At 39.5% G+C, this 20,218-nt stretch overlaps 1 protein-coding gene across 7 annotated transcripts in view; it reads right to left on the minus strand.

Moving 5' to 3' along the window:
* The window catches only part of Cln3 (CLN3 lysosomal/endosomal transmembrane protein, battenin), a 97,542-nt gene that overhangs the window by 46,566 nt on the left and 30,758 nt on the right, over positions 1-20,218 (minus strand). For 6 of the 7 annotated variants that reach the window (XM_071690612.1, XM_071690617.1, XM_071690613.1 and 3 more), the window contains 4 exons: positions 15,759-15,917; positions 10,736-10,879; positions 3,458-3,671; positions 412-567 (listed from right to left, as the gene is read on the minus strand). In XM_071690612.1, coding sequence (XP_071546713.1) covers positions 412-567; positions 3,458-3,671; positions 10,736-10,879; positions 15,759-15,917 — 673 coding nt within the window. The remainder of the gene's footprint in view (positions 1-411; positions 568-3,457; positions 3,672-10,735; positions 10,880-15,758; positions 15,918-20,218) is intronic. The other variant, XM_071690615.1, reaches the window with a different exon arrangement.

The following is a 20,218-nucleotide window of genomic DNA, read 5'->3' on the forward strand; positions in this document are numbered from 1 at the left end:
TGGATACAAGTCTTACCAACTAATGCAGTTTCTCATATGAATCAGCCACCAGTGCTGTATCATCAGCGAACAACAACTGACTCACTTCCTAGGCCCTCTTATCCCCAATAGACTGCATACTTGCCCCTCTCTCCAAAACTTTTGCATTTACCTCCCTAACCATCCCATCCATAAACTAATTAAACAACCATGGGCACATCACACACCCCTGCCGCAGACCGCCCATCACTGGGAACCAATCACTCTCCTCTCTTCCTACTCGTCCACATGCCTTACACCCTTGATAAAAACATCTCACTGCTTCTAGCAGCTTGCCTCCTACATCATCTCTATCAACATGTTTATAACAAAAAAGAAAGAAAAAATTTCTATATGCAAATGCAAATTGTTTCATCATCTGTCAAAACTAACCTGTAAAACTGAGGTCATCCAAATGTGATGTACGTGGATTAAATTTACAGATGACCTAGAAATAAGCACCCCGATTTGGTACGTAACCTGGTACCATCGATACTGGTCATGATGATTCATCCAGACTTTATTTTGTGGGAAGTAGATCAGTTCTAGCTGAGGAAATTAATAACAAAGGAATACCATCATGAGTAAACTAATCAGTTTCAAGATCAAACCTTTACCAAGATTTGTAGTGATATGTGTATACTAAAACATGATAAAAGAGTATGAAGATGCAAGTGAAAGAGAAAAAGATAGGTATCTGGGTGAATCTTACTGGGAAGGAGTGCACATAATTGGGAGATGTATAAAACAAAGAAGCAGGAGGTAAAAAGGAAGGTACAGGGGTTGAAAAAGAAGGCAAATGAGAATTTGAGTATGAGAGTATTGGAAAACTTCAAGGTGAGTGAGGGAGTAAAGGTTTTCTAAGAACACTGAAGGTGTGGAAAGAGAGGTTATTATCTGGGATGGCAAAAATGGGTATGTCTGAAGGTACAGGTCCTAACTATGTTGTATGTATGGAAGGCAAGGGCTCTCGATAAGGACATGTTGTGTTAGAAATGAAATGTTTGAGGACATCATGTGTGAAATGGTTTGATCAGGTAAGCAATAAAAGCTTTACACAAACATCAAAGGTAATTATGGAGAAGATATTGAAAAAAAAAAAATCCAACCAGAGAGAAATAAAGTGATGTACCATACACAAGAGAATGATGAAATTATTGGAAAATGCTTTTGATATGTGGGAAAGAGCTATGTATAATAGTTAACTGGCAGAATTGATAACATAGTCTGAGAAACACCTGTGGAAAAATTTAGGGTAGGCTAGAGGGACATGTGACAGGGAGGTTTAATTCAAACCATTCTGCTGTAAATAAATAAGTAAATGAATAAATAAATTTGCAGGGGTTACTGGGCTTCACCTGCAAAAGTTTACACTGTAAGTGAAAATTCACATTTGGTAAGGCTGTATCACTGGGAGTACAGCCTTGTCGTCAAGTAAAATCTCATTCCAAAGGAGTCTACACCTCCCTGCTGCTGGTATTAGCTGCAAGAGCCTTCATAGAGGTTTTTGGTTACACCAGGGCTCTCATAAAAATCAGTCCCAGGGAAATTATAAATAGAATAAATAAATAAAATCAATCACAGACAGAATTATCCAATTAAGCATTAAAAGTAGTAATACACCTACTAAGGTAGGGATGAAAGAATTCTACCTCCATATTCCATGTGTTACTAAGGGGGCTGGAAATCCCCTTTTTTGTATTTCAATTTCTGAAAGACAGAACAGCAGATAAAGCCATGCAAGGAGTGCTCATCCTCCTCAAAGGCTCAGGCTGGGGTATCTAAATGTGTGTGGATGTAACCAAGAGAAGAAGAGGAGAGACAGGTAACATGTTTGAGGAAAGAAACCTGAATGCTCTGACTGAGTTAAATGAACCTCGAGGGTAAAAGGGAAAAATGGTTTGAAAATGTCATAGGAGTCAAGTTTGGGTTGATGAAAGGACAAGAGTTAAAGAAAGAGTAGCAATACTCCCAAGGCAGGAGTTGCAGGAGTGAATGAGAGTGTAAGGATGTAAATTCCCAATTGATGTGGGTAAAAATGAAAGTGGATGGCAAAAGATAGGTGATTATCAGAGCTTATGCACCTAGCCATGAGGAAGGCATCAAACTGAGGAGGAAAAGTGTGATTTCAGAAGTGGTAATGGATGTGGAGACCACGATTTTGCTTTAAAGAATGTGTGAGAGAAAAACTTAAGAGAAACAGATGGATTTGTTAAAGTGGCATTTATGGGTCTAGAGAAAGCATATGATAGGGTTCACAGATATGACTTTTGGAAGGTCTTAAACATATATGGTTTGGGAGAAAAGTTGCTAGAAGCTCTGAATGGTTCCAAGTGAAGGTTGGTCTGCAGCAGGGATAAATACAAGTCTTGGAGAGAGGGGCGAGTATGCAGTCTGCAAGAGATGAAAGGGCATAGAAAGTGAGTCAGCTGTTTGCTGATGATACAGTACTGGTGGCAGATTTGACTGTGAAACTGCAGAAATTGGTGACTGAGCCTGGATGAGTGTGTGAAAGGAGGAAGCTGACTGTAAATATGATAAAAACAAGGTTATTAGGTTTAGCAGGGTTAAGAGACAAGTTAGATAGGGTTTGAGTATGAATGGAGAAAATTTGGAGGAAGTGAAGTGTTTAGATACCTGGGAGTGGACATGTCAGCCAACAGAACCATGGAAGTGGAAGTGAGTCAAGTCGTAGGGAAGGGGATTAAAGTTCTGGGAGCACGGAAGAATGTGTTGAGGAATAGTGGGAGGGCAAAATGGGTAAGTTGAAACAGTAGTCCCAAAAATACTATATGGATAAGGCTGTGCCGAGGAGGGAGGATTTGTTTGAAATGAAATGTATGAGGTCATTACGTGGTGCGAGGTGGTTTGATCCAGTAAGTAATGAAAGGGTAAGAGAGATGTGTGACATTAAAAGGAGTGTGGTTGAGAGAGCAGAAGAGGGAGTGTTGAAATAGTTTGGACATATGGAGAGAATGAGTGAGGTAAGGTTGACAAAGAAGACATATGTCAGAAGTTAAGGGAACAAAGAGAACAGAGACACCAAATTGGAGATGGAAGGATGGAGTGACAGGGATTTTGAGCAACTGGGGCCTGAACATGCAGGAGGGTGAAAAGTATGCAAGGGACAGAGTCAACTGGAACAATGTGGTAAACTGAGGTTAACATGCTGTCAATGGACTGAACCAGGGTATGTGAAGAATCTGGGGTAAACATAAGACTTCTGTAGGGACTGGTTAAGGATAAGGACCTGTGGGTTCAGTGCATTAGAGATGACAACTAGAGTATGGATGTGAGCAGATGTGGCATTTCTTCATCTGTTCCTGGCTCTACCTCAACAACGTGAGAAACAGTGATCAAGTACGAAAAACTTAATGACAAAACAAATACAAAGCACAATATTTGACTTTAGTGGAATACATTAAACAGGATTACTCACCAAGCCTTGGTTAATAACATACTCTGCCACATAAACCATGCCAAGAGGAATCATATATTTGAACATTCGTGGAATAGCTTGGAGTTTCTGAGCAAGATTAAGTGAAGTTTGGTGATCATCTTGCAGCATCCTATCTTCTTCACCAAGATGACTATAGTTGTTACAAAATTTGTTACATTTCATATGGTACGGATGGTCAAGAATCACCCAAAAACTGAAATGATTGGTTAAAATTAATTATGCTGATAATTAGAAAAAGTCAGTAAGATACTTTAAGTATATGTCATTAATTAACCATGCACTGTTAAGCAATCATGCATTCTCAGATACAGTATATGGTACTGCAAAACAAGTCTTTCCTCATAAACACCTCCGACATGACACTTCAAAATCAACCATATAACAAGGTTTGCCAGAACTGTCATTTAACCATGAATGGATAAAATTAGATATGGTATTCATCTGGACAGGCAACAAAGGAAATCTATGTCCTCTGAGAACTAATTTATGATCCATAATGTCTGGGTACTAGATGTCTTAGCAGGGACAGAGTTAGTAAATTGTGTCTTGTGGGTACATACTTTTTAATGCCAAAGGTGAATGGATACTGTAGAGAAACCAAGATATAACAAATGCCATACAACTAACATTCCCATGTGAAAAATGCTCAATGCAAGGAAAGAAATGTCACCTTTAAGTCCTCTCTTTTCATACAACTAATATTCTCATGTGAGAAATACTCAATGCAAGGTAAGAAATGTCATCTCCAACTCCTCTCTTTTCAGTTGTTGTCAGACTTGTAATCCACATTCTTCTCTTGTACTCACACCAGATGACCAGGCCAACATAAGGATAAGTATGTAACTTTCTGTGTATATTTTCATACTTCTAAAAGGTAATCTGTCATTTCATAAAAGAAAAGATTTTCTCCTATTTCCTTAGAATTTGTGGACCATATCCACAATTCAAACCTTTGGCTACAAAGACTGATTTCAGTTTACATTGATATTCACTGCAGATCACCACAAAAACCAATGGAAATTATGAGTTTACATGTTTACATGAGGAAGACAGACAACAGGAGGTTTGATGTAATGACAAAAAAAATTTGGTTCTACTCAGTACTTTTTTAAGCTATCATCGACTCCACGCTGCTGCACATTAGCCTTCAGGTGTCCCCGTTACTGCTGTCATTCATACGTTTATTTCTGGCATTTTTCTCAAAGTATACCTGTATTTATAAAATGTTTGTCTAAGCATCTTTTGAAGGTATTTATAATTTTAGCATTCACCCATTCCAGTGCTTAACACACCTATAGAAAAAGAAGCTTTTTCCCACATCCATACTATATCTTTTAACTTTGAGTTTTATCTAATTTGTCCTAGTAACCATATTTTACTGTATTTTGAAAAGATGCTCGTGGTTTACTTTATCAAACTTGTTCAGAATTTTGAACACTTGGATTAAGTTGCCAGAGAGTATATTTTTTAAGGGAGAAGAGATCCAATCATTATAGCTTCTCTTCGTATATTTTCTAAAAGATGGGATCAATTTTGTTGTGTGTCTTTGTACTTGCTCTAATTTTTCCTCATCTTTCTTAAAGTTTGGGGACCAAAACTGGACTGCATATTCAAGGTGTGGCCTTACTAAGTTTGGGGACCAAAACTGGACTGCATATTCAAGGTGTGGCCTTACTAGAGTATTATAAAGTGTGAGAATTGTTCCTGGTGTCTTATAATCTATATTCCTGGCTATGAAACTTAACATATGGTTACCTTTTTTTACTTGCTGCCTGACACTGCTTAGTGTATTTCAAGTTGTTGCTAATGACAACTCCAAAGTCTTTTTCTTCATTTACTTTAGTTAGAGATTTTCCGAAGTTTGTGGTTGTAACGTATATTCTTGTCTCCAAGTGCATAACTTTACACTTGTTTACATTAAATTTCATTTGCCATCTGTCTGAACATTCTTCTAGTAAGTTAAGATCTCACTGAATCATTTTGCAGTCCCACCTGTTTACAGCTCTACCTCCTAGTTTAGTATCATCAGCAAATGTGGAGATCTTAGATAAGAGACTGAGTTCTAGATCACTAATGTATATTATGAAAAGAATTGGGCCAAGGACCGACCCCTGTGGCACACCACTTGTCACGTCCAGCCAATCTGAGGCTTCACCGTTTAATATTACACACTGCTTTCTTCCGGTAAGCCAGTCTCTGATCCATGTACATAGTTCTTCACCGATTACATGTGCTTTGAGTTGATGTAAAAAGTCTCTTGTGAGGTACTTTATGAAAAACCCTCTGTAAATCTAAATATACTACATCAGGTAGTAATTTTTCATCCCAAATTTGATAAATAACATTAAAAAATTCAGCAAATTTGTCAAGCAGGATCTTCTATAGCAGAAACCATGCTGGCATTGAAAGCCTTCTGGAAATCTAAATATACTACATCAGACGGTAATTTTTCATCCCAAATTTTATAACATTGAAAAATTCAGCAAATTCATCAGGCAGGATCTTCTATTGCGGAAACTATGTTGGCTGACCAATATAATTTTGTGTTCTAGAAATGTGACATATATATGTATGTATATGTGCGTGTGTGGGCATTTAAGTATATACATGTTTACATATGTGGGTGGGTTGGGCCATTCCTCATCTGTTTTCCTGCGCTACCTCGCTAACATGGGAAACGGCAGTTAAGTATAATAAATAAAATAAAAAGAAATGTGACAATTTTATCTCATATTTTTTCCATCATTTTACCTAATACTGATGTAAGGCTAATTGGGCGATAGTTCAAAGCACACTTTTTGTCTCCTTTTAAAATATGTAGGGGTAACATTTGCTAGTTTCCAATCAGTTGGCACCTGACCATCTGATAGAGATTTGTTGAGTACTTTTGTTATGGGTATATCAGCTGTCTCCTGACCTTTAAAAATCTTGGAGCTAAGTTATCTAAGCCTTTGATTAGTTAGGATTTGAACAACCAACAGTTTCTTGATCTGAAATGGTCTCAGGAACCCAGTAAGTCTTGCTTTATGCCCATGCTGATTTAAACATCCAAGACACAACAATGACAAATTCACCATCTCATGCCACCCTTATAATGATTAACTTGTCAAATTATTCTTTTTTTACCTTTGTTTAAACCATAACCTGGGTAAGTTATTGATGCTGTTATCACCCACTGGGTACTGCCATCTTCCCTTGCCAAGGCAAAAGGCACCAACCAAACCTCGAAACTCACAGTGTGCTCACCGATCACCAGTATGGGTTTCATAAGGCAAGATCCACTGGTGATATTCTTCCCTGTCTTACTAATGTCTGGTAGTCATCCCTGAAAGATTTTGTGGAGTCTTATGTAGTTGCCCTTGACACATCCAAAGCTTTTGACATGGGAGTGGCATTGGGGTCTCATCTCTAAGCTCCCCTCTTTTGGCTTTCCTCCCTTACTTTACTCCTTCATATCTAGCCATATCTCCAGCCAATCTATCCCTGTGGTTGTTGAAGAATCAATCTCTCTCTCTCTCTCCCCCATCTTTTTTTTTTTAATCAATAGCAGTGTCCCTCAAGGGTCTGTCCTGTCCCTTTCACTATATCTCCTTTTTTCAACAATTTCCCCACTTTCACAAATAGTCAAATGCACTCATACCCTAACAGCTCAACACTGCATTCATCCACATCCTTCAATTCTGCCCCTTCTAAACTGAATAAACATTGACTAATGGTAATTTACATAATGCCATTTTACACGTTTCAGAGTGACTTATATAAGAGGGCTGATGACGTGGTGTAGCTGATGTGACCTGACCTGACCAATTAAGTAAAGTCCAGGCTGTTACCTGAGTGCCCTTTGTCTCCACAGGGCTTCTCTCACTGTCTTCATGAGTTCATTACCTTCTAAGATGTGACTCTGTTAACATTTCCTAGTGTCACTATAAAAATTCCTCCTCCTCTGATCTGTTAAAATTTGCTTCTGAAGATGTCATAAATACACAAAAGCACTCAAGCAAAAAAAAATTTCATACTTTGATTTTTCCCTCTTGGATTACATGTTAATATTTGGGGTAGAAAGAATTCTACCTCCGTATTCTCCACTTGTCATAGAAAGCAACTAAAGGGGGTGGGAGCAGGGAGCTAGAAACCCTCCCCTTCTTGTATTTCAATTTCTAAAAGAGGAAACAGAAGGAGTCAAGTGGGGTGCTCATCCTCCTCAAAGATTCAGATTAGGGTGTCAGAATATGTGGATGAAAGGAGAGATAGGAAGTGTGTTTCAGGAAAGAAACCTGGATGTCCTAGCTCTGAGTCAAATGAAGGGTAAGGGTAAGGGGGAAGAATGGTTTGAAAACGTCTTGGGAATAAAGTCATGGGTTGGTGAGAGGACAAGAGCAAAGGAAGGAGTAGCACTACTCCTGAAGCAGTCATGGAAGTGAGTATAGATAGCAAAGAAATAAAGTCTAGATTGATGTGGGTAAAACTGAAAGTGGATGGTGAGAGATAGATGATTATTGGTGCTTATGCACCTGGGCATGAGAAGAAAGATCATAAGGTGTAAGTGTTTTGGGAGCAGCTCAGTAAGTGTGTCAGTAGTTTTGGTGTATGAGACCAGGTATTAGTGATGGATGATTTGAATGCGAAGGTGAGTAATCAGGCAGTTGAGGGTATAATTGGTGTGCATGGGGTATTCAGTGTTGTGAACTGAAATGGTGAAGAGCTTGTGGATTTGTGTGCTGAAAAAAGAACGATGATTAGGAATATCTGGTTTAAAGGGGCATTATTATATTACATGTTAATTGACAGGCATGTAAAAGAAAGACTTTTGGATGTAAATGTGCTAAGAGGGGCAGCTGGAGGGATATCTGATCATTATCTTGTGAGGCAAAGGTAAAGATTTGGAGAGATTTCCAAAAAAGAGACAATGTAAGGAAGAAGAGAGTGGTAAAAGTAAGTGAGCTTGGAAAGGAGACTTGCATAAAGAAGTACCAGGAAAGATTGAGTGTAGATTGGCAAAAGGTGAGAGCAAATGAGTGAGGGGAGTGGGTGAGGAATGGGAGCTATTTAAGGAAGCAGTGATGGCATGTGCAAGAGATGTATGTGGCATGAGGAAGGTGGGAGGTGGGGAGATTAGAACAGGTAGTGAGTTGTAGGACGAAGAAGTTATGTGAAAGAGAAAAGATAGGCATTTGGATGGTACTTACAAGGAAGAAGTACAAATGACTGGGAGATGTATATGTGAAAGCAGCAGGGTCAAGAGGAAGGTGCAAAGGTTGAAAAACAGGGTAAATGAGAGTTGGGTAAGAGAGTATAATGAAACTTTAGGGAGAATAAAAAGATGTTTTGGAAGGAAGTAAATAATGTGCGAGACAAGAGAACAAATGGGAACATCAGTGAAGGGAGGAAGTGACAACAGGCAGTGATGGAGTGAGTATTTTGAAGGATAGTTGAATGTGTTTGATGATAGATAGAGTGGCAGATGTAGGGAGTTTTGGTTGGGGTGCTTCGTGAAGTGAGGGAGTCAGGGATAGTGGTTTGGTAGAAAGAGAAGGGGTGGTGAAAGCCTTGTAGAAGATAAAATCTGGCAAAGTGGCAGGAGTGGATGGTATTGCAGTTGAATTTACTAAGAAAAGAGTGACTGTGTTGTTGATTGGTTGGTAAGGATATCCAATGTACATATGTATACATACATTGGATGTATGCATGTGAGTGCCATTGTACAAAGGCACGGGGGATAAAGGAGAGTGTTCAAACTACAGAGGCATAAGTTTGCTGAGTTTACCTGGAAAATCGTATGGGAAGGGTATTGATTGAGAGGGTGAAGGCATGTACAGAGCATCAGATTGGGGAGGAGCAGTGTGGTTTCAGAAGTGGTAGAGGATGTGTGGATCAAGTGTTTACTTTGAAGAATGTATGTGAGAAATACTTGGAGAAACAGATAGATCTGTATGTGGCATTTATGGATCTGGAGAAGGCATATGATAAGGTTGATAGAGATGCTTTCTGGAAGTTCTTAAGAATATATGGAGTGGGAGGAAAGCTGCTAGAAGCAGTTAGAAGTTTTAATCAAGGGTGTATGGCATGTGTACAAGTAGGAAGAGAGGAGAGTGACTGGTTCCCAGTGAAGGTCAGTCCGTGGCATGGTTGTTTAATTTGTTTATGGATGGGGTGCTTAGGGAGGTAAATGCAAGAGTTTTGGAGAGAGGGGTGAGTATGCAGTCTGTTGGGGATGAGAGTCAATTGTTGTTCTCCGATGAAAAGGCACTGATGGTTGATTCGAGTGAGAAACTGCAGAAGTTTGTGACCGAGTCTGGAAAAGCGTGTGAAAGGGGAATGTTGAGAGTAAATGTGAATAAAAGCATGGTCATTAGGTTCAGCAGGGTTGAGGGACAAGTAAGTTGGGATGTAAGTTTGAATGGGGAAAAACTGGAAGAGAAGTGTTTTTGATATCTAGGAGTGGACCTGGCAGCGAATGTAACCATGAAGGTAGAAGCAAGTCAGAGGGGTGGGGAGAGGACAAAGGTTCTGGGAACAATGAAGAATGTGTGGAGAGAGAGAGAGAGAGAGAGAGAGAGAGAGAGAGAGAGAGAGAGAGAGAACATTATCTTTGAGAGCAAAAATGGGTATACTTTAAAGGATTAGTAGTTCCAACAATATCATATGACTGCATTGTATGGAGGAGGGGTGATGTATTGGAAATAAAATGTTTGAGGACAATATGGAGGTCCATTGAATCATGATGAATGCTCTATTTTGGAAACATTTCTTGCCACATCAGAAAGAGTCATTATCCAGATTTTCTGATACAGTATCATAATCACTAATGCTCACAAGATAGATAACAGAGCAACAACATAATACAAATCCATCTAGGTAACCCTGAGGTTTGGCCCTTAGTGGTCCAACACACAGGAAAATAAAATCAACCAAATAATAAAATCCCTTAATGCAGACCTAGTAAGATATGTGGTGAGTAAACAACACCATAATACTATGCAAGTTTGCCAAAGGATCTCTTCTAAATGCTTAAGGAAAGGCACATTACACAATCAGATGAGTATGATTGCAGATTACACAGGGTCTTCCAAACTCCGTCCATCCCTATCATCTCTGGCTTCCCCTTACACCTACATACACTCACCTTACTCAACTGCTCCCTTTGGTCCACATAATGTTTCACTGTGTCCTTCAACTGTAAGCAAAAAAAGATGGATGAACACTGTAAAAAACGAAGGTCAATTACCACACATTTTGAAAGTATGAAATACATCGTACCTGAGACTCATTATAATTGGCACAATGAGCATAAGGAGAACAGCTGTATGAGGATTCAGTCCTGCTGATGTTAATCCAGCATAAGTCAGAGCACCAAATACTCCTGCTCCTCCAGTTCCTGATGACCAGGTTGATATCATATCTCTAGAATATAAATATCAAACTTTAGAGTATGAAAGATCTATTTCTGTACTTGTGGTGTCTGCAAAAACCTTGCCTGCCCCCATACATCTTTCAAAAAAGATGACACACTTACATTATAGTGCTTTGCTATCTCTCCTTTGGCCTTGGTTATCATCTGCAAATGTCTGGATATGAAAAAGGCAAGGTTCGTGAAGTATTCTATGTCTATGTTTTGGGTCCACAGTCTTGACCTCCTAAATGAGGCAAGTCACTGATGGGGTATTGCAGGAAGCAAGCAGTTCTCAATTGGGTTAAAGTCAGGGGAGCTCTCAAGCCACTCCAGCAGTTAAATATTTTTCTCTGATAACCAATTCATCTCCTTTCTAGCTTAATGGAAGGAGGCACTATCCTGCATAAAGTGATCAAACCTGTGAACATCATAAAAAGGAGCAAAGGGTCCTCTAGCACCTTCATGTACTGTTCTTCATCTATTGTAGTGTTTTTATGTAAGAAGTACAACCCTCTCCTACCCACTGCACTACTAAAGCAACACCAGATCATCACACTGTCTGCGTTTCATCCTTTTCATCACAAGAAAAGTCTTCCCAGCTGACACAGTTCCAACCTCCTCACCCTCTCCTGCCTTGACTGCACATGCGTGAAGGAACTTTCATCAGAAAACATTGCATTACTCTACTGTTACATACTCTAGTCCTTGTACTTCTTTGCAGATGCAAGTTGTTTGCATGTCCTTTCCTTCATGAGCAGGAGGGAACGTGATAGTCCTTTAATGTTGAATGGTTCTTTCAGACATTTCATAGAACATTTGGATGATTTTTCTTGAGTTCAGCAGTTGAAATGCAAGGTAGCTTATACACTTGTCATCTTAGGAGGTTATCTATAGATCTACAATTCTTCTTTAGGTGACAAGGGAAAGGTTTTGGTGGTGGGATGACATTTTCTGGGAGGCCATAAGTGCCAGAAACCAACCACCTGATCATGCATTCTGAGTTGCCCAGTGAATTCAGGCTTTCTCATCTTGAAGCACAAGTGAAAAAAATACACCATCCTGAAGCAAAATTCTGAAAATAAGGTGGCAGCCAGAAGGGATAAAGAAAGAACATTCTTTTGTAAAAATAACCTTAGGCTTACACCTACAATATACCTTAGCCATGTATTGCCTCTGAAAATATTTGAGAGGCAGACAAGGTTTCAGTGGACACTATACATCTTGAACAAATTGTACTGATAGATCTTTGTGAATCACCAGAAATGACAATAAAAGCCAAATCATCAAAACAGATAAACTAAACCTTCCAATACCTGACTTCTAAAATTATGTACACAATCAAAGTTGACTGGGAATCCCCTAACCCTGAATTATACCATGTTGGATCTTTAAAGTTATCCTATCTCCCTGATATTAGTACTAATCATTGTGATGAAGGCAAACATTAATTACAGAGCTAAGAGCACCTGGCAGTGAAAAGCTACTCACTCCAAATGAAAAAAGGTAGTCACTAATTTGTATCAGTTGAAGGACAGCAAACACTTGGGGTCATCCAGGGAGACAGTCATGTTCATTATGGACTTCCATCTAACAAATGGTTATTATTATCACAACCTATGAGCTTCCACTGTATTGTTCCTAAGACAATGCATACTATGCTTCTTTCACATCATACCTAAATGGCACATAAAACAGAAAACAGATATAAATATGTTACATATTACTAATCTTGGCATCTGGAAAAGCTAATGTCACAGACCAATACACCAGATGATACATAAAATTCTAGCCCAAATGTTATAAGATAAACTAACATACAGCTTATAATTTTGAAATCTATTTAGTGCTAAATCTGACAGCTCTCCAGTACTAAATATATGAAAATCATTATCCTTAAAGTAAATGATTTAATTATGTGCAATGTCAGAATTTAGAGCAAACAATTTAAGACTGAACTGTGAAATTTTTTTTCAGCACAGTTATAGTCCCATCCCCTTATTAACAGTGGAATCTGAATTTTTTTTCTATATTTGTTCATCATTTCCCACATTTTTGAGGTAGTGAGTGCTAGAAACATACATGGAAATGGCATCATTCATTCAAATCCACTCTGTAACTGCCATGTATAATGCACTAAAACCAGAGCCGCCCTATCTATGACCAGGCCCCACAGATCTGTGGTTTAATCCACAGATAGCACAATGCCCCCTGTTTATCACATCGCTCTAATTCATTCTGTCATGTGCACACCTTATGCTCTCCTCTAAGGTCATGCCCTCAAGCACTTGAAACTTTTTTCACTCCATCCTTCCATCTCCAATTTGGTCTACCCCTATTACTTGTTCCCTTCACTTCTGACACATATACTCTTTCTGTCAAACTCTCCTCATTCTCTCTGTGTCTAAACCATTTCAGCACATGCTCTTCAGCTCTCTAAACCATATTCTTATTACCACAACTCTCTCTCACCCTATCAAACTTCCTCACCTCAAACAATGTCCTCAAACATTTTATTGCCATCAGATTCACCCTCTTCTATACCTTTTTGTATAAAGCCAATGCCTCGCATCCATACAAAACACAGACAGCTGGTCCATGAAACATGCCCATCTTTGCCCTCCTAGATACTGACCTTTCTGTCTGTACACTCCTCAGTGCTATTAGGACCTTCTCCCCATTATCAACCTTATGACTTACTTCAGCTTCCATAGTTCCAATCACTACCATTTCTACTTACAGGCATCTAAAATATCACACTTCCTCCAGGTTATCTCCATTAAAACTCACACCCCAAATAACCTATCTTTTTGCTGTAAATCTAACTTTTATTCACATTCACTCTCAACATTTTCCTTTTACACACTTTCCCAAACTAAGAAACCAGCTTCTGTGATTTGTCACTTAAATCTGCTACCAGTCCAATGTCATTGGCAAACAATAACTAACTCACTTCCCAAGCATGTCTCTCCCCAAAATCTTCTTTTTCACTTCTTTCAGCACCACATCCATCAATAGATTGAACAGCCACAGTGACATCTCATACCTCTAACTGCAGACCCATCTTTATGTAAAACAACTCACCCTTCTCTCTACCTACACACACACACACATCTTACTCTCTTGATAAAAACTCCTCACTGCATCTAGCAGCTTTCCCCTGCACAATATGTTAATAACAACTTCCATACACCATGTCTATCAAACCCATCATATTCTTTCTCCAGATCCATAAATGCCTTTTGAAAAAGGGGAAATGATATGGGCAAGAAGAGGGTGGTGAAAGTAAATATGCTTGGAAATGAGGCTTTTGTGAAGAGAAGCTAATGGAAATAGAAAGCAGAATGACATAACATGAGAATAAATGAAGCTTAGGGAAAGGGTGAGGAATGGTAGGTATTTAAGGAAGCACCGCTGATGGGAGAACAGAGTAGCATGTGGCATGCAGGGATGGATGGTTGGCATGTGAGAAAGGGTAATGAGTGGTGAGATGAATTTAAGTTGCTAGTGAATTGAAAAGAAGTGTATGGGAATTACTTACAGGAAAGAAGTACAAAAGGAAGTGGCAATAGGCCAAGTAGAAGGTCAAGAGAACACATTGGAGTACGGGTGAATAAGTATCATCAAACTTAAAGATTAAAAAAAATGCATAGGATGGAGATTATTGGTGTGAGAAAAACAGGGCAAATAGGGAAGTGTTCACAGCCAGTGAGGTAAAGAGATGATGGAGTGAATACTTTGAAGGATAGCTGATAGGGTGGCAAATGTTGTGTGTCTGGTTTGGAGAAGTATGGAAAGAGACAGATATGGAAAGTGGTTTGATGAAAAGAATATCTATTTTATTGATAATTACCCCAGAACCTTTCTAAAGGTTCCCTCAGCCCAAGAAATTACTACTTCCAGTAGCAGGGAAATGCAGACTCCTTTAATAAATTCTTTCAGGAGCCCGTACTCCCAAGATACAGCTTCAGTAAAGCTGACTTTACATTCACGGTGGAACCTTAACCCAGGTACAATTTCAGTGACAATCCTCATGTTACCCAGGACCTTTCTACAGGCTCCTACAGCCCAAGGCTGTGCTACTTCCAGTAAAATGAAAATGTAAACTCCTTTGCCATTAAAATTTCTTTGGATAGACTGTACTTCCAATAATCAGCACAGTCAAAGGTGACTTTTCATTCACAGTTTCAATTTAAGCAGGTGGAGTCAGGTAAGTGTTACTGGGCTTGGCCTACATGAGGTTGCACCATAAGTTACCTTTGACTTTCATGTTATGTAGCACTCATGAAAGTTTGTGATAAAGATTCAACATCTCTGATGGCTAGAATATGTGGGGAAGCCACCAAAAGCAGTCTTAAAACAGTCACCAGGCCCATACTGTGCAAGCAAGAGAAAGTGAATTATGGTTAGGGGTGGTCATAACCAAACATGCTTTGGTAGGTTGCTCTATGGACAATGGTCCCTATGAATGAGAATCAGCATGACTGATGAATATTATGGTGATTAAAGAGGGTGATTCTCTATAGATATACCCAATCTGGCAAAATGATATCTTTTATTTAACTACCCATTGAACGTGTGATCACTCAATTGCTCCTAGGGCTTATGTCTGTATGTGAAGAAACATTTTTCGAGAGCAGAGTAACAACAAAGTAATTCGGGAGATGTCATTTCCTTAAAATACCATATGCACAGTGAATAAAAATGAGGAACAAAATGAAATCTTTTATTTAACTACCCACTGAACATGTGATCACTCAACTGCTCCTAGGGTTCATGTCTGTATGTGAAGAAAATTCTTTTTGAGAGCAGAGTAACAACAAAGTACTTCTGGATGTCATTTCCTTAAAAATACCATATGTACAGTGTATAAAAATGAGAAGCATTACATACCGGTGAAAATGGGCTGAATATGATATGAATGTAACTTCTCCTAGCCCAGCTGAAGCAGAAGCAAAAATAACACCAATTACAGCCATACTTATACTTGTAGCCTTTCCCACCAAGAGAAATGAACACGAGCACAATGCAACCACCACGACGACTCTCAAACTGTAAATATAAGTTCATCAAATATATCAATTAATCAAAAACATGGACTTTTCAATAATATCTATAATCATTATCATTCACAGGAATGTTAAAGTAACTTTCTAAATGCAGAAACAGAAGACAGAACAAACCAAGGATTATTCTTTGAAGGCTCTGTTCCTGATGCTATCTTGCTAAAGTGGGAAAAACAGGCGCATAGAAAAAAAATATTTATGATTTTTCTTTAAAACTGCACCATGATAAGATTCCTGGTGTTACACAGGACCTTTCTAAAGCTTTAGCTCATGCAGCCCAAGGTTGTGCTACTTCCAGTAACCATAGGCACCTTTTCACTCGCAGTGTAACCTTAAGCAGGCAGAGTCCAGTAAGGAAAGAACGTTATCTCGGAGAGCAAAAATGGGAATGTTTGAAGGAACAGTAGTTCGACAATGTTATATGGTTGCGAGGCATGGGCTATAGATAGGGTTGTACAGAGGAGGGTGGATGTGTTGGAAATGAAATGTTTGATGATAATATGCGGTGTGAGTGGTTTGATTAAGTAATGAAAGGGCAAGAAAGATGGGTGGAAATAAATAGTGTGGTTGAGAAAGCAGATGAGGGTGTGTTGAAGTGGTGTGGGCAAATGGAGAGAATGAGTAAGGTGAAGGGAATGAGAAGTGAGAGACCAAATTGGAGGTGGAAGGATGGAGTGACAACGATTTTGAGTGACAGGGGCCTGAACATACTTGAGGATGAGAGGCGTGCAAAGAACAGAGTGAATTGGAACAACGTGGTATACCAGGGTCGACGTGCTGTAAATGGATTGAAGCAGGGCATGTGAAACGTCTGGTGTAAACCATGGAAAGGTTTGTGGACCTGGATGTGGATAGGAAGCTGTGGTTTCGGTGCATTTCACATGACAGCTAGAGACTGAGTGTAAATGAGCGTGGACTTTTTTTTTTGTCTGTTTCTGGCACTGCCTCACTATTTCATGTGTGGCGGGATGGCGACGGGAAAGGATGAAAACAGCAACAATGGATATGTACATGTGTAAATATATTTTTTTTTTCTTTTTTTTTCATACTATTTGCCATTTCCCGCGTTAGCAAGGTAGCATTAAGAACAGAGAACTGGGCCTTAGAGGGAATATCCTCACCTGACCCCCTTCTCTGTTCCTTCTTTTGGAAAATTAAAAAAAACAAGAGAGGGGAGGATTTCCAGCCACCCGCTCCCTTCCCTTTTAGTCGCCTTTACGACATGCAAGGAATACGTGGGAAATGAACATCTGTATGTGAAGAAACATTTTTCGAGAGCAGAGTAACAACAAAGTAATTCAGGAGATGTCATTTCCTTAAAATACCATATGTACAGTGAATAAAAATGAGGAACAAAATGAAATCTTTTATTTAAATACCCACTGAACATGTGATCACTCAACTGCTCCTAGGGTTCATGTCTGTACGTGAAGAAAATTCTTTTTGAGAGCAGAGTAACAACAAAGTACTTCTGGATGTCATTTCCTTAAAAATACCATATGTACAGTGTATAAAAATGAGAAGCATTACATACAGGTGAAAATGGGCTGAATATGATATGAATGTAACTTCTCCTAGCCCAGCTGAAGCAGAAGCAGCAGGTTTGGATGGTATTGCAGTGGAATTTATTAAAAAAGGGGGTGACTGTATTATTGACTGGTTGGTAAGGTTATTTAATGTATAAGTATACTTATGTAAGTAGGAGAGATGGCCAGAGAGCGTTATTGGATTACGTGTTAATTGACAGGCGTGCGAAAGAGAGACTTTTGGATGTCAATGTGCTGAGAGGTGCAACTGGAGGGATGTCTGATCATTATCTTGTGGAGGCTAAGGTGAAGATTAGTATGGGTTTTCAGAAAAGAAGAGTGAATGTTGGGGTGAAGAAGGTGGTGAGAGTAGGTGAGCTTGGGAAGGAGACCTGTGTGAGGAAGTATCAGGAGAGACTGTGTACAGAATGGAAAAAGGTGAGAACAATGGAAGTAAGGGGAGTGGGGGAGGAATGGGATGTATTTAGGGAATCAGTGATGGATTGCGCAAAAGATGCTTGTGGCATGAGAAGAGTGGGAGGTGGGCTGTTTAGAAAGGGTAGTGAGTGGTGGGATGAAGAAGTAAGAGTATTAGTGAAAGAGAAGAGAGAGGCATTTGGACGATTTTTGCAGGGAAAAAATGCAATTGTATGGGAGAAGTATAAAAGAAAGAGACAGGAGGTCAAGAGAAAGGTGCAAGAGGTGAAAAAAAGGGCAAATGAGAGTTGGGGTGAGAGACTATCAGTAAATTTTAGGGAGAATAAAAAGATATATATATATATATATATATATATATATATATATATATATATATATATATATATATATATATATATGTGTGTGTGTGTTTGATGATAGAGTGGCAGATATAGGGTGTTTTGGTCGAGGTGGTGTGCAAAGTGAGAGGGTTAGGGAAAATGATTTGGTAAACAGAGAAGAGGTAGTGAAAGCTTTGCGGAAGATGAAAGCCGGCAAGGCAGCAGGTTTGGATGGTATTGCAGTGGAATTTATTAAAAAAGGGGGTGACTGTATTGTTGACTGGTTGGTAAGGTTATTTAATGTATGTATGACTCATGGTGAGGTGCCTGAGGATTGGCGGAATGCGTGCATAGTGCCATTGTACAAAGGCAAAGGGGATAAGAGTGAGTGCTCAAACTACAGAGGAATAAGTTTGTTGAGTATTCCTGGTAAATTATATGGGAGGGTATTGATTGAGAGGGTGAAGGCATGTACAGAGCATCAGATTGGGGAAGAGCAGTGTGGATTCAGAAGTGGTAGAGGATGTGTGGATCAGGTGTTTGCTTTGAAGAATGTATGTGAGAAATACTTAGAAAAGCAAATGGATTTGTATGTAGCATTTATGGATCTGGAGAAGGCATATGATAGGGTTGATAGAGATGCTCTGTGGAAGGTATTAAGAATATATGGTGTGGGAGGAAAGTTGTTAGAAGCAGTGAAAAGTTTTTATCGAGGATGTAAGGCATGTGTACGTGTAGGAAGTTAGGAAAGTGATTGGTTCTCAGTGAATGTAGGTTTGCGGCAGGGGTGTGTGATGTCTCCATGGTTGTTTAATTTGTTTATGGATGGGGTTGTTAGGGAGGTAAATGCAAGAGTTTTGGAAAGAGGGGCAAGTATGAAGTCTGTTGGGGATGAGAGAGCTTGGGAAGTGAGTCAGTTGTTGTTCGCTGATGATACAGCACTGGTGGCTGATTCATGTGAGAAACTGCAGAAGCTGGTGACTGAGTTTGGTAAAGTGTGTGGAAGAAGAAAGTTAAGAGTAAATGTGAATAAGAGCAAGGTAATTAGGTACAGTAGGGTTGAGGGTCAAGTCAATTGGGAGGTGAGTTTGAATGGAGAAAAACTGGAGGAAGTGAAGTGTTTTAGATATCTGGGAGTGGATCTGGCAGCGGATGGAACCATGAAAGCGGAAGTGGATCATAGGGTGGGGGAGGGGGCGAAAATTCTGGGGGCCTTGAAGAATGTGTGGAAGTCGAGAACATTATCTCGGAAAGCAAAAATGGGTATGTTTGAAGGAATAGTGGTTCCAACAATGTTGTATGGTTGCGAGGCGTGGGCTATGGATAGAGTTGTGCGCAGGAGGATGGATGTGCTGGAAATGAGATGTTTGAGGACAATGTGTGGTGTGAGGTGGTTTGATCGAGTGAGTAACGTAAGGGTAAGAGAGATGTGTGGAAATAAAAAAAGCGTGGTTGAGAGAGCAGAAGAGGGTGTTTTGAAGTGGTTTGGGCACATGGAGAGGATGAGTGAGGAAAGATTGACCAAGAGGATATATGTGTCGGAGGTGGAGGGAGCAAGGAGAAGAGGGAGACCAAATTGGAGGTGGAAAGATGGAGTGAAAAAGATTTTGTGTGATCGGGCCTGAACATGCAGGAGGGTGAAAGGAGGGCAAGGAATAGAGTGAATTGGAGCGATGTGGTATACCGGGGTTGACGTGCTGTCAGTGGATTGAATCAAGGCATGTGAAGCGTCTGGGGTAAACCATGGAAAGCTGTGTAGGTATGTATATTTGCGTGTGTGGACGTATGTATATACATGTGTATGGGGGGGGTTGGGCCATTTCTTTCGTCTGTTTCCTTGCGCTACCTCGCAAACGCGGGAGACGGCGACAAAGTATTAAAAAAAAAAAAAAAAAAAAAAAATATATACAAATGGATTTGTATGTAGCATTTATGGATCAGGAGAAGGCATATGATAGAGTTGATACAGATGCTCTGTGGAAGGTATCAAGAATATATGGTGT

This window comes from Panulirus ornatus, chromosome 48 (genome assembly GCF_036320965.1).
Source record: "Panulirus ornatus isolate Po-2019 chromosome 48, ASM3632096v1, whole genome shotgun sequence".
In the NCBI taxonomy this organism is placed as follows: Eukaryota; Metazoa; Arthropoda; class Malacostraca; order Decapoda; family Palinuridae; genus Panulirus; species Panulirus ornatus.